At 36.9% G+C, this 13,081-nt stretch overlaps 1 protein-coding gene across 1 annotated transcript; it reads right to left on the bottom strand.

The window, feature by feature from the left end:
• Positions 1-5,453: 5,453 nt before the first annotated feature.
• On the bottom strand, positions 5,454-10,284 carry LOC120633468. Its single transcript, XM_039903678.1, has 4 exons — positions 9,829-10,284; positions 7,430-7,510; positions 6,911-7,076; positions 5,454-5,617 (listed from the first exon to the last, which is right to left on the bottom strand). Exons 1-4 carry the CDS (start codon positions 10,282-10,284, stop codon positions 5,454-5,456), a joined length of 867 nt encoding a protein of 288 aa, XP_039759612.1.
• Positions 10,285-13,081: the final 2,797 nt, after the last annotated feature.

Genomic DNA, 13,081 nt, shown 5'->3' with positions numbered 1-13,081 from the left:
CATACCCTTTGTAAAACGAGCTTTAAAATTGAAATACTAAATTCAATTCTACTTCTCCGAGGGAACAGTGAGACAATAAAACTTGCTGTTTAGTGGGACGTCGAACAATAGCCGTTAGACGATACTCTCATCAGAGATAGCTTCCATTAAATGCACCATTTTTTATCTTTTACGAAACTAAAGCGTTACATCTATACTAATATTATAATTGCGAAAGTATGTTTGTCTTTCCATCCTTCTCACTATCTAAGCAACCAATCCACTAGATCTTTGGCACAGAGTTAGTTGAAAGAACGGAGAGTGGCATAGAGATCGATATATTATTCGCGTAGTGGTCATTCGGGGGTCCGAGAATAACGTAGGAATACTAGTGAAAATTTCCACGCGAAAGCAGTAGCAGGCAGCAACTAAATATTTATTATATTATTTATTTTTGACGACCCCCCTGGCGCAGCGGTGAGCGATGTGAATTTAACTAGGAGGTCCCGGGGATTTATAATTTCTGAATTTTCTCTGGTCTGTTCTGGTGAGAGGCTTTGGCCGCGAATAGTTACCACCCTACCGACAAACACTTGCGATAAGCGATTTAGCGTTTCGGTGTGATGTCGCGTAGAAACCTTTTAGGGTTATGACTACCATACTCCCTGAAAGTTTAGCCCGCTACCATATTATCACTTTTTAAAAATGGGTTCTAGAAGGAAGTTGCATCTTGCAGGTCTTCTCTATGGCGTAATAAAGCAAGGTAAGCCTTTGTATTTAATAAATAAACTGAATTGGGTTAGTGACGATGAAAGGAAGCTTCGAAGCAGTCGAAACCAGCTTCGCATCCCACTTCATCGTACTGCTGCGTTTAAGTAAGTTTGGATTTAAGAACCAAATTAAACAATATTTATTGGCCAAACAGGTGGAATTCCAAGAACATGTGGCGGAGTCATCTTTTCTCTAGAGACAGTCTGTATACTTTACTATACTTTACTTTACCACTTAATAATTTTATCACTATTATATTACACTGTGTATCTTAATAAGTTTATGATATATGTACGTTTTTATTTTCAAGTTTATATAAATATATGTTACTTTAGTTTATTATTATTATTGTTGTGGATTTATTTAGTTAGTTTTTTTTTTTTTAAACTAAGCTTAAAATGTGGTCAGTAGATGGCTACGTATTTCCGTGGTGTTACCTGGTACAAGGTGCCAACTGAAAATCAGCGCTGTATGCTCCCACTGGCGCATGCAGCACAATGCTGAGCTGGCACATTTTTTCTAGGTTGTGCCACACATAACATATGTGGTGTTGTGAATATTGTAATGTGTGGCGCAATGTAAAAAATAAATGTTTCTTTCTATTAGACAGCAACATCACTTACCACCTGGTTAGATTGCAGTCAAGGGCTAACTTGTAGTGGATGAAAAATAAATAAAAAAAATATCGCACGATCTAGATGTCGGAAAATTCATGTCGTCTGGAAGCTTTAACATATTGTTCAGAAATTACGAAAGGTTAAAAATAAAATACAAATAGAAGAATAAGATAGTAAAAAAAAATTGTAAGGAACTTAATATATTTTTTGGTACTTAAATATTATAACAATCATAAATCTTTAAAAGTAAACGAATAATACATAAGATTGAAATCTTCTTGAAATGGTTTAATTACAAAAAATAATTCAATACTGTACTTTTATTTCTCAATAAGTTATTAAGATCGCTGATGGAGGGCAAATTAGAGGGGGGGTTGAAGCCTAGGACGACCTAGGAGTCAGTAAAGTGAAGGAGTAGAGAGGGAGTTCGGTGCTTGAAGGAAGCCGTAGCCTAAGAGCTCCGTAGCCAGACCTTCGTTATTTGATAAAAGCTGAAAATTCTTCTGTGCGTGTCCCCTATACAGGTAAGAACGACCAGGGACTTTAGAGTTTGGGTTGTGGTTACTTGGGCAGGTAACAGGTAGTTAAGTGCAAAAAGTAGTACCTTGTTAAAGTATACAGTTAAATTTTGTTATATTTTATTAAAGATAACTTTAGAAATGACACTTATGACAGTTGCTACTCCCACCAGACAACCCTAAACTTTAATAAATTCTTATAATACTCTCGCTACAGTATCGTATGTGGGAAGTTATTGAGAACATAGACACTGGAAGTTAACGAAAATTAGGAAAGTTTATTGCACATTCTGCGATAGTATGATGGTATAAGTGACGATAACGGAGGCCATAGATAGCATGGCGGGGTAAGGGAGTTAATTGGGGACCTTAAGAAGTGGCATAACAGGAAGCACGGAGAGGTGGACCGATGGATCACTCAGGCGCTCAGTGGCCACGGGGTGTTCAACACCTACCTTTTCGCAATTGGGAAAGCTCCAAGAGAGGAATTCTACTTTTGTGGAGAGGAAGACACCCCAAGACATGCTATTTTTGAATGTCCTGCTTGCACAGACTTGAGATCCGTAGCACAGGGAGCGAGCAGTAATGTAGACTCCCAGAGTCTGATAGCGCGCATGCTCTCCAGTGAAGAGGAATGGCAAAAATAGGCACAAATGCTAAGAAGCATTATGGAGTCCTCACCAGTGAGAGGAACGAGAAAGAGATGAGAAGGAAAAGACAGAAAACACTTAAAGAAGGTCGGCATGAAGTAATGCCCAGCTGTTCCGTGCAGACCTGGCAGATAGGGGGGGTTGTTTTAGTCCGTGCAAGTCGGACATGCCCTGCCATAAGGCAGAAGTCCGAAGGGATTTTTTCCTCCTCGTTTAAAAAAAAAAAAAAAAAAAGCATGGCGGGGTAGTCGAGAGTGTAGAAATTCACTGCGTTGAAGCGGATTGGCTGCTTGACGATGAGCTCCCGTAGCTCCCTCAGAGCATCGTGTGTCTCCATTGCTATGGAATAAAACAAATAGTTAACTTTATTATCGTGTCATTGATTTGACGGCCGATTGGCGCAGTGGGCAGCGACCCTGCTTTCTGAGTGCAAGTCCGTGGGTTCGATTTCCACAACTGGAAAATGTTTCTGTAATGAAAATGAATGTTTTTCAGTGTCTGGGTGTTTATATGTATATTATAAGTATTTATGTATAAATATCTTTAAACGAGCAATTCTTGTATATATAAAATTGGAATCACGGAATCGGCTCCAACGATTTTCATGAAATTTAGAATCTAATTTAGTACGATCCAGCTAGGATTCATTTTTAGAAAATGTCATATTATTTGTGTTTTCCGGTAATAACAGCCGGTCAGCTAGTGTATATTATTCATAAAAATATTCATCAGTTATCTTAGTACCCATAACACAAGCTATGCTTACTTTGGGACTAGATGGCGGTGTGTGTATTGTCGTAGTATATTTATTTATGTATTGTACAACTTCATGAGGGATTAACAGCTTATACACCACCAAAGGTGCAGCAACTGGCAAAGCAAAGTCCAAAATACAGAAGCAAAGCAAAGTCCAAATAAATGCAGAAAAAGAAACACTTTATTGCACGTATAACATACAGGAAAAGAAACATTAAGGAGTATACAGTACACAGTGTAGACATGCAAAGGCGGCCTTGTTGCTGCAAACAATCTCTAACAGGCAACCTTTGTAGACAGGACTTAGAGCAAGAAAACGGGATAGTGCCAAGTGTTGATAGATATACCTACATAAATACCAAAATGTATAGATACAAATACATAGATAATTTAAATAAATATATATATATCAATATAAAACATACAACAGCATAGAAGAAGAAGAAACACGATTCTCAGAGGAGACCCGTGCTCTGGGGGTTGACAGATAATGAACTTAACGTGAATCAAGTAAAGCACTCAGTAGTAAAGATCAGTTATTGCATGTTCTGCAGCAAAAGGTGTAGGTGACAAAACGACGATAGAAAGAAAGTCTTTATTGCACATACAGAAAATAAAACAAATTGAACAAGACAAAAGGTAAATAAATATATATGGGCAAAGGCGGCCTTATCGCTTGAAGCGATCTCCTCCAGACAACCTTTGGTTGATGAAGCATGTTTAGTACGGAAAACGGGATAGTGCAACGGGAATGATCAATGATATAGGATATATATATATATAAATCGTCATGTAGTAAAATATTTTTAGTAGATTTATATATATACTAGCTGTTGCCCGCGCTTCGTCTGCGTTTGATTTTGTTTTTTGATGTGGAATTAAATTTAGTTGTAGTTCTAAAAAAATTTTAAGTATTCATTATCGCTAAGCCTTAAATGAGGGGTTTGCTGCTGTCCGCTGAAGAGTTATGTCCTCTATATCCAACCACAGTTTGGGCAAAATTAAACACATATTATAACCTCTATAGTACAAAAATAATTATTTAAATCGGTTATAATTTGTCGGAGTTATGGTGTAAAATCGTCGAACACTTTCAACCCCTTCTCCCAAAATTAATGTCGGGATAAAAAGTATCCTATATTACTTCAAACACTTCCAAGAATATGTGTACAAAGTTTCATGAGGATCGGTTAAGCAGTTTTTGCGTGAAAGCGTAACAAACAAACTTACATTGACATTTATAATATTAGTAGGGATAGGGATACATACATAAATCATTACATATTTTACTTCATGACGATTTTGAGAGGAAACCCGTGCCCGTGATGATAATGAAGATAATGATAAAACTTAAAGCTAACAACGTCACTAGCACGCACTGGTAAAAAAAAATTCAAATTCAAATTAAAAATTCTTTATTTATGTAGGCCTATCACAGGCATTTATGAAACGTTCATACATATATGTTAACATTAACTTGGTTTGCCAACTTAAACCTAAAGCTACGAGGGTTCAATACGCACCCTGGTCTAAGAAGAGCCCACAACAAACTTAGCCGGGTATTTTTTTTTGTTATCACCATCTCACAGTAAATCAATATTAAGTTATGAATCTAGAGCCATTCACACCCAAGCTTTTTTGTCGTTTAAGTAATTCATAACATAATAATAGGGTTTTTTGTAAGCTAACGTTTTATATAAACTTGGAACTTATTGAGAGACATATAGAATATATATAAAAATATAATTCTGTTCCTTAGTCTCACTAACACTCGAGAATGGCTGGACCGATTTGGCTAATTTAGGTCTAGACATATTCGTGGAAGTCCAGAGAAGGTTTAAACGGTAAGAAAAATATTCAAAATGACAGCAATATTATATATGTTTGTCACCCAATTCCGAACCGATTTTGATGGAACCGAATTGGACCCGGCAGGTGGCGCTGCTTTACCGCGCAAGACGACTTCTGCCGGTCCCGCTAGAAAATGACTTAGCAATTTTATGTAGCCTAGTAAACTGGACAACGTGTTTATTTTTGCTTCAAATATTTATACTGTTACAGTCAGTACAGCAATGGTGTAGGTGACGAGACGACGATTCTGAGAGAAGACCTGTGTGTGCCCTGTAATGGACCTTCAAAGTAAAACTTACACTGGTAAAGGGTTATTGCATGTTCTGCAGCAATATAATCGTGTAGGTGACGACAGCGGAGGCAACGGACAGCATGGTGTGATAGTTGAGCGTGTAGAAGTTCATCGCATTGAAGCTGACTGGCCGCGTGGTGATGAGATCTCGCAGCTCTTGCAGGGCTTTATGTTCCTCAATTGCTGTGAAAAAACATTACTACGGTAAGGTGTCTAATAAAACATCGTCATGTCTGTCATGTCATTTCACCTTTACTAACAGCACGGCTAGCATGGGCAGGAGACAATTATCTCCCCGGGGAGAGGATAAAAATGTATCTTCTCCCACAGCTTAACTCTCAAAGCACTGACGCACAAGTGGAAATAATATCCAAATAATATATATGTAATAATAAAATAAAGAAGCTTTCGCATGGTTGTTGGATCAGAAGGTTCCTCACTCTGGAGCCCTGACCGTCGGTTGCTTAGGCATTCAAAAGCCTTTTTTCTTTAAATAATAAATAAATAATAAAATAAAAATAAAAAAGCCATTTATTCTACTACCAATAAAGAAATACATATTACATTCATTCACATAATTAAACTACATAACATAATTAAATTTATTCATATTTTAACAAATTACATATTTTATTTCATTACATTTATTTAATAGCTAGTCTTCAATTCTTATTTGTTTTGTTGTGTTGTGGTAGAAGTCGCCTCTCTGGCGTAGGCCTCCCCCAGCTCTCTCCATTCCCTTCTTTCCTTAGCGTTTCTCATCCACAAAGGTCCACATACTCGAGTAAAAATTTTAAATAGGGTTTTTTAAATGTAATAAATGATAGAATATAAAAATAACTGGGGAAAACTTCTCCTATTCCATATTCCACATACTTTAGCATGTGGACACGTATTTTATATCCCTTGTCGGGGGATATAATCGGGGGATATATTTTTTATATCCTGCCCGTGCTAGCCCTGGAGTTGAGATTACAGGTAAGGTCTTACTTGTATTGGAATAATAATAAAAAGGTAGCCTTTAAAGATCGTGAGGACCCCTGAAACCTCATTCCCAAAGGCCATTATGGTGGAACCCTGAACCCTTCCCATTCTGAGAACAGTGCCCTGTGTACAGCCAGTAATGGGTTGACGATGACGATGACCTAATAGACTAATATAAATGAAAACACGCTACAGTGCAAAACTCTAGTTAATCAATAAATAAATAAATTTAATACACACATCGCCATCAAGCCCCAAAGTAATCGTAGCTTCTGTTATGGGTACTGAGAAGACTGATGAATATTTTTATGAATAATACACATAAATACAGATAAACACCTAAACACTGAAAAACATTCATCAAACAAACATTTTCCAGTTGTGAGAATCGATCGATCGAAAGCAGGGTCGCTGCCCACTGCGCAGATCAGCTGTCAAGTTATTGAACAAAAGAGTTTATATATAACGTGGAAATAATAATTTATGAAGTACCTAGTTTCTTATTTGCTAGCAAATGATCGATACAGCGAGCAATCCTCATAGTGTGTTTGTAAGTTTGCTCGCAGCAGTCGGTTCCACACACCAGTATTAAGGAATAGTTAACAATTTTCATAGCTGTTGATATTATTGGGAACACGCTGGATTGGTAGAAAGGAATCTGCAAGAAAATCAAAACATATACTAGAGATGATGGCGATGCCCACATTCGTAAACTTAAAACTAAAGCTACGAGGGTTGCAAACGCGTCCTGGTCTAAGAAGAAGCCCACAACAAACTTAGCCGAATGTTTTTTTTTCTCACAATGTTATTTAAAATTATAAGAAGAGCAACCTGGTTAGAGCAATAATTTACACTTTCATTTGTCATCTCTGCCTGACTGATTAACAGACAATTTTTTTTAAATATTTATGATTATGTGTTTTCTAATTTGATTTATATTTCGGCCTATTTGAAATAAATTATCACTATAGCTAGTGAAGCTTCTTGGAGAAATAAGTGATTAAAACTTACCATGGTGCGCAATATTAGTCTGATAATCAAGTTTGTTAACATCACCATTTCCATAAGATAAACTAAACCACCGAGTAGAATCTGAAACAAGGCTTTTAAACTAACTTTGATACCTAACTAAAAAAAACCTTTTTAAACGGACGAATAAGTTTAGGAGCAAGATATTGCAATAAAAATAAATTACGTATGGTATAGACATTTTATTTACCACGTACCAGCTGTATTAGAACCTATTGGTTTGGCGCGGAGCGATGGCAAGAGACCTGATGGTATGACGTTCATTGCTTGGAGGCTGGGAAGGTCACTTGTGTGGGATGCAACTTGTGTCGATACCCTAGCTGCATCACACATTCAGGCCACCTCGTATATGGTGGGTTTGGCTGCTACCAATGCCGAGCAAGCCAAGAGGCGTAAATATGAAAACCTGGATAGCAGTTTCATTTTTGTGCCTTTTGGAGTAGGTAGAGACTTTGGGACCGTGGGGCCCGTAGGCAGACGAGCTCTTTTTAAAGAATTATCGAAAAGGGTTATCGAGTCTGCCGGTGACCCTAGAGCGGGCAGTTACCTTGGCCAACGAATTAGTTTGGCCATCTAAAGGGGCAATGCTGCCAGCATCTTAGGAACTGTGCCTCGCTGCGGTGGTTACGAAAACCTTTTAGATTTTATTTAGTTTTACATACTTTATTTTAGTTTATATTTATGAAACGATAGTATAGACTAACTGGAGAATTTCATGTTTTTGAAGGACTAAAAGTAACTTATGTTACAACTATTGTTTTTTAGGACGTCCATAAAGAAGATATTTTGAGGTAAATACGATATCCGTTATTTCAACTAACTCTCTATGCTAAAAATCAACATATGGTTGATTAGTAAGTGCTTGAAGGGAGAACAAACAACCTAACACAATTTAGTTATCCAACTCGAGACCTGAAAAGCCAGATCAAATATTTAAAAAACCTCAAACATCTTTGTGAATTAAATGCTATTAATAAAATTATTTGTTATTTAAACGGTGATACCCAGTCGGTGGGACTTCGACTTCACTTTTGGGGGGAGTTAGAATTCCACGCACCTCCATGTTTTCTTAGTTATGTGCGTATTAAGTAATCAAATTTTCACTTGTTTTAACGGTAAAGGAAAACATCGTGAAGAAACCTGCATGTTAATAATAAACACATCGCCATCTAGCCCCAATGAAAGCGTAGCTTGTGTTATGGGTACTGAGATAGCCGTTGCATATTGTTATGAATATAATACCCATAAATACTTATAATATACAGATAAACACCCAAACACTGAAAAACAATCATGTTCATCTCACAAATATTTTCCAGTTGTGGGAGTCGAAACCACGGCCTAGGACTCAAAAAGCAGGGTCGCTGCCCATTGTGGGAGGAGTCAAGTGCACGCCAGTTGCGTGCACTTTATACATGCACAAAAGCACTGCCTACACATATTTTTTTTATAACTCGTAAATGCTACGGATTTTTCCATTTTATGCCATCTTCCTTTTTTATGCATACCCTGGTCAAAAACCCTGAGCACGCCACTGACCCGTGCCCTGTAGTAAGCCGGTAATGGGTTGATATGATGATCATAAATGAAATTATGGAGCTTGACTAATAATTATCATCACCATTATATCAATAGAAAGACGTCCACTGCTGGCCATAGGTCTTTTGTGGGGAGTTCCAAATTCCACGGTTTTGTGCCGCTTGGATCCAGCGACTACCTACGACGCGCTTAATGTCGTCTGTCCACCTCGTTGGGGGTCGACCAACGCTGCGCTTACCAGTGCAGGGCTGCCTTTCCACCACCTTGGGACCCTAATGTCCATCCTTTCTCCGAAATATGTGCCCCGCCCATTGTCACTCCAGCTTTGCGACTCGTTGAGCTATGTCGGTAATTCTGGTTCATCTATGTATCTCCATATTTCTGATTTGATCACGTAGAGATACTCCGAGCATAGCTCTCTACATCGCCCGCTGAGTGACTCTGAGCCTTCTTATAAGGCCCATAGTTAGCGACCATTTTTCTGAACCATAGGTCGTCACTAAATAACTAATAATCTATATATATAAAAATGTTATGTTGGTTTGTGTACCTACGCTTCAAAAACTCAAAAGTTCTGCACCGATCGAGTTGAAATTTTAGCATGATATATAATCCGCATCAAGGATTGTTTTTATCTATTTTTTGCATCAGTCACATATCCACAGACAGTGGAAAAACAGAAAAATATTGTATATCCACAAATATTGCAAATTTAAACTTCTATGTAACTAATGTACTTATTCTTTGTTTTATTTCGTGGCAGGGTACTACTAGTTATTAATAAGTATAACGACAGTTAAAATACACTCTCATCGCTTTAAAAAAAATGATTTGTTACTTACCCTCACTCCAAACATGCCATTAATATAATCACATTGTTCAAGCAAAAGCAAGTAGCATCGGTTCAGATTTAGGATAACATTTATACGCTTACTACCGATCGTGGTCAAGGAACCCAAGCGAATGGACATGTTATACACAGTTTTGACCCAATCTCTTTTACAAATCACGTCCTTTGTAACTCCAGGCAAATTTTCAACAGTACTATAATAATTACGAAGTATATCTTCGATTCTTTTAAGGCAAAACTTTATTTCTGTGAAGTGAGCGATAGCGTCAAGTGCTGTGAGCATCTTAATCGTAGTATAGATATAGTCTACGCTGTGAACGGTAGATATGAACCATCCATAGGCTAATACCAAAGCGGTGTAGTCACTGAGAAAGTAGATAGAGCCAGTGAGGACAAAGAAGAGGCATTTTTTAGCGACACTTCCCTTGATTTCTTTGGAATATGGCATACCGATGACTGCATCGATGTTTTCGAAAACGGTGTAATACCTCAAACATCGCTGCCTTCCATATTTATACATGAATATAAGATCCACCACATACTGAATGTATCCTAGCATATAAATCAGTACAAAGTAATCCTGGAATTTAGCTTTTTTTCTATAAGACGAATTGAAAGCGAAATTAATGCATATCGAGTTAATAGTGAGAAAAAGTGTGGTGGTAAAGGCGATTTTCCGAATCGGCCATGCGTATTTTAATTTTCTTCCGTTACTTGTGATACAGTACAATCCAAATATTTTCAGAACATTCTTAAGCGGTGTCAAAGTTGAATGAGCTGTGTTTCTCAGGCTTTTATGTTTGATTTTACTAATTCCCTGGACGTACATGCTTTTGAATTTGTAGTACTGAACTGTACCATTTATTGTAAGTATTTTACATTGTGTTATTGCTTATCTGAATTATTGCATCTTTAATTAAGCTGATGGAATTTACAGTGAAAATGTCTATTGTATTCATTACTATCTATGTTTTAATGCATCGTCTAGTGGTTAGTACGTTCGACTGTAGATAACGAGATGCTGGGTTCGATTCCCGAGTCGGGTCAATGTCAAGAAATTTCAAATGCTTTTCTATCAAGGCATTCTTAGTGTGTATGTAAATCCTTTACTGTACACCACAGAAACTTATAATTATGCCATAAAAATATTAAACTTAAATTTTGGTTGCAAAAAAAGGCGGTCTGTTACAGAAAACTTTTAGGTTAGGGGATGAATGAATGAATGAATACACTTTTATTGTACACCACAGAGAAAATTTACAGAGATACAAATACAACAGCACAATAAGGTAGAACGTACAATTTGGCGGCCTTATCGCTAAATAGCGATATTAAAATAAATAGGGATATTAAAAAAATAGTCAGATAGGTTACTACCTATTTGACTATTTTTTTATTTATTTGTTTATTTATTTATGCGAATAAATAAATAAACTGAACCAATACATTATGATATTAATCTACTAATATACTTATACAACAAAAATACAATAATAAACTTAGATACCACTAAAATACATTATATCGTTTATAAATAAATACAAAGTAATGTCGCCACTAATTGCTGTAGGTATCTAGCAAAGTTACGATTTTGACGTCGATTTTAAATTTTATTTAGTGTTTAGTACCCGTCATAACGCGAAAATTGGGCAGAGAGCACGTTAAGCTGTCAGTCCTGCACCGGATCTCTTTCCGGTCGACCGGAAGGAGGAGCATGAGAGTGAGGGAATTGAGAGTGCACCCTACAGGGCACGGATCTCCTCCCACAATGAGAAGAAGTTAAGGCCGTAGTCCACCACGCCGGCTCAATGTGGATTTGTGGGATTCATGCACCTCTGAGAACATTATGGAGAACTCTCAGGTATGCAGTGTCTATCTTGGTTATAGTGGTCTCTTGTGTACTAAGTATTATATCCGCGCAGTTGGAAAATCTCTGAAGATTGGCCACCGTGGCCGAAATACGAAAATCCAAAATTGAATAGTTATTTTGTAGGCATTGAATAATAAAAGAAGTAGTAAAAATCCTCAGAGTACAAGTTATTAGTAGTTATCTCACAGATAGTTATATCGTTAGATCGATTTGTTTCTTTTTTAAAAATCACAAACGATCATAATACCGTCCCAATACAGGGCTCGGGTCTGCTCCTACAATAAGAAGGATTTATTGGCCATACCACCCTGCACGGCTAGGATGGGCAGTAGACAATTATATCCAAAGGATGAAAAATTTATCTTCTCCCACAGCTGTATCAACTCTCAGAGCACTGGCGCACAGGTGAAAATAATATACACATAATGGTTTCAGAATGCTGTTGCGCTTACCCCGTTATTGTAGTGCATCAGAAATGTTCGCGAGGGCTCGCGGATACTGATGACTTTTTTGCCATCAGAAGAAAACGAATAGCATCCTTGATGAAAAGATCGTGGGTAAGCAGTAACGGCATTCTGAAAGCGCTAATAAATCGATACGACTCTCCAATTTACAAGTTGTATATTAAACTCCACGTAGGGCTGCCTGGACGAAGAAATTTTAATTTGTAACTTTAATTATTCTATTTATGTTATGGTGTAGTGCGTAGTGATGGGTCCTAGATACCAAATAAATTCATAAAATAATAATATATGTGTGATATTAAACGGGGTTAAACTTCTCCTATTCCCTGTTACCGTGCTGTAGCAGGTGAACACCTTAATTATATTATTAGGGGAATATAATTTTTGTCTCCTGCCGTGCCCTGCTGGTCTAGTGCGTTTTACGAAGTTAACATTACCAACGATGTATTTTGTAGTATCGAAACGTACTTTTTGGCACTTCCTGCATCCCTAAGACTTTTCCAAGAGTCAACCAAAGGTTAGCCTTCTAAAATAAGAATTTTTTTTTGTTGAAAATGAGAAAATATGATGAAACTTAAATAAAAAGTAATGAAAATACATTGTGATACACAAATCGTAGTTTTATTTCCACTCTTATCTTCATTGCGGTACATATCTAAGAATAATAATATAATTTAGAACTACGTATATGTTTGTCTTTTCATTGACTTTTTGTTTATATTCGGCAGGAACAATGAATATTGAAGAATGATATCACTAAAATATTATTGAAGCCACATAATATAATAATACATAAATTTAAACAGCAATAGGTACATAAGTTGTATGAATACTAACGAACCCGTAAAAGTAGCGCAACCTCGCTAAAATATTATATTTATTTATTGATATAAGATTCATGCATTATGAAA

Source organism: Pararge aegeria, chromosome 21, assembly GCF_905163445.1.
Source record: "Pararge aegeria chromosome 21, ilParAegt1.1, whole genome shotgun sequence".
NCBI classification, from domain to species: domain Eukaryota; kingdom Metazoa; phylum Arthropoda; class Insecta; order Lepidoptera; family Nymphalidae; genus Pararge; species Pararge aegeria.
This window is presented reverse-complemented; position numbering and strand designations above follow the sequence as displayed.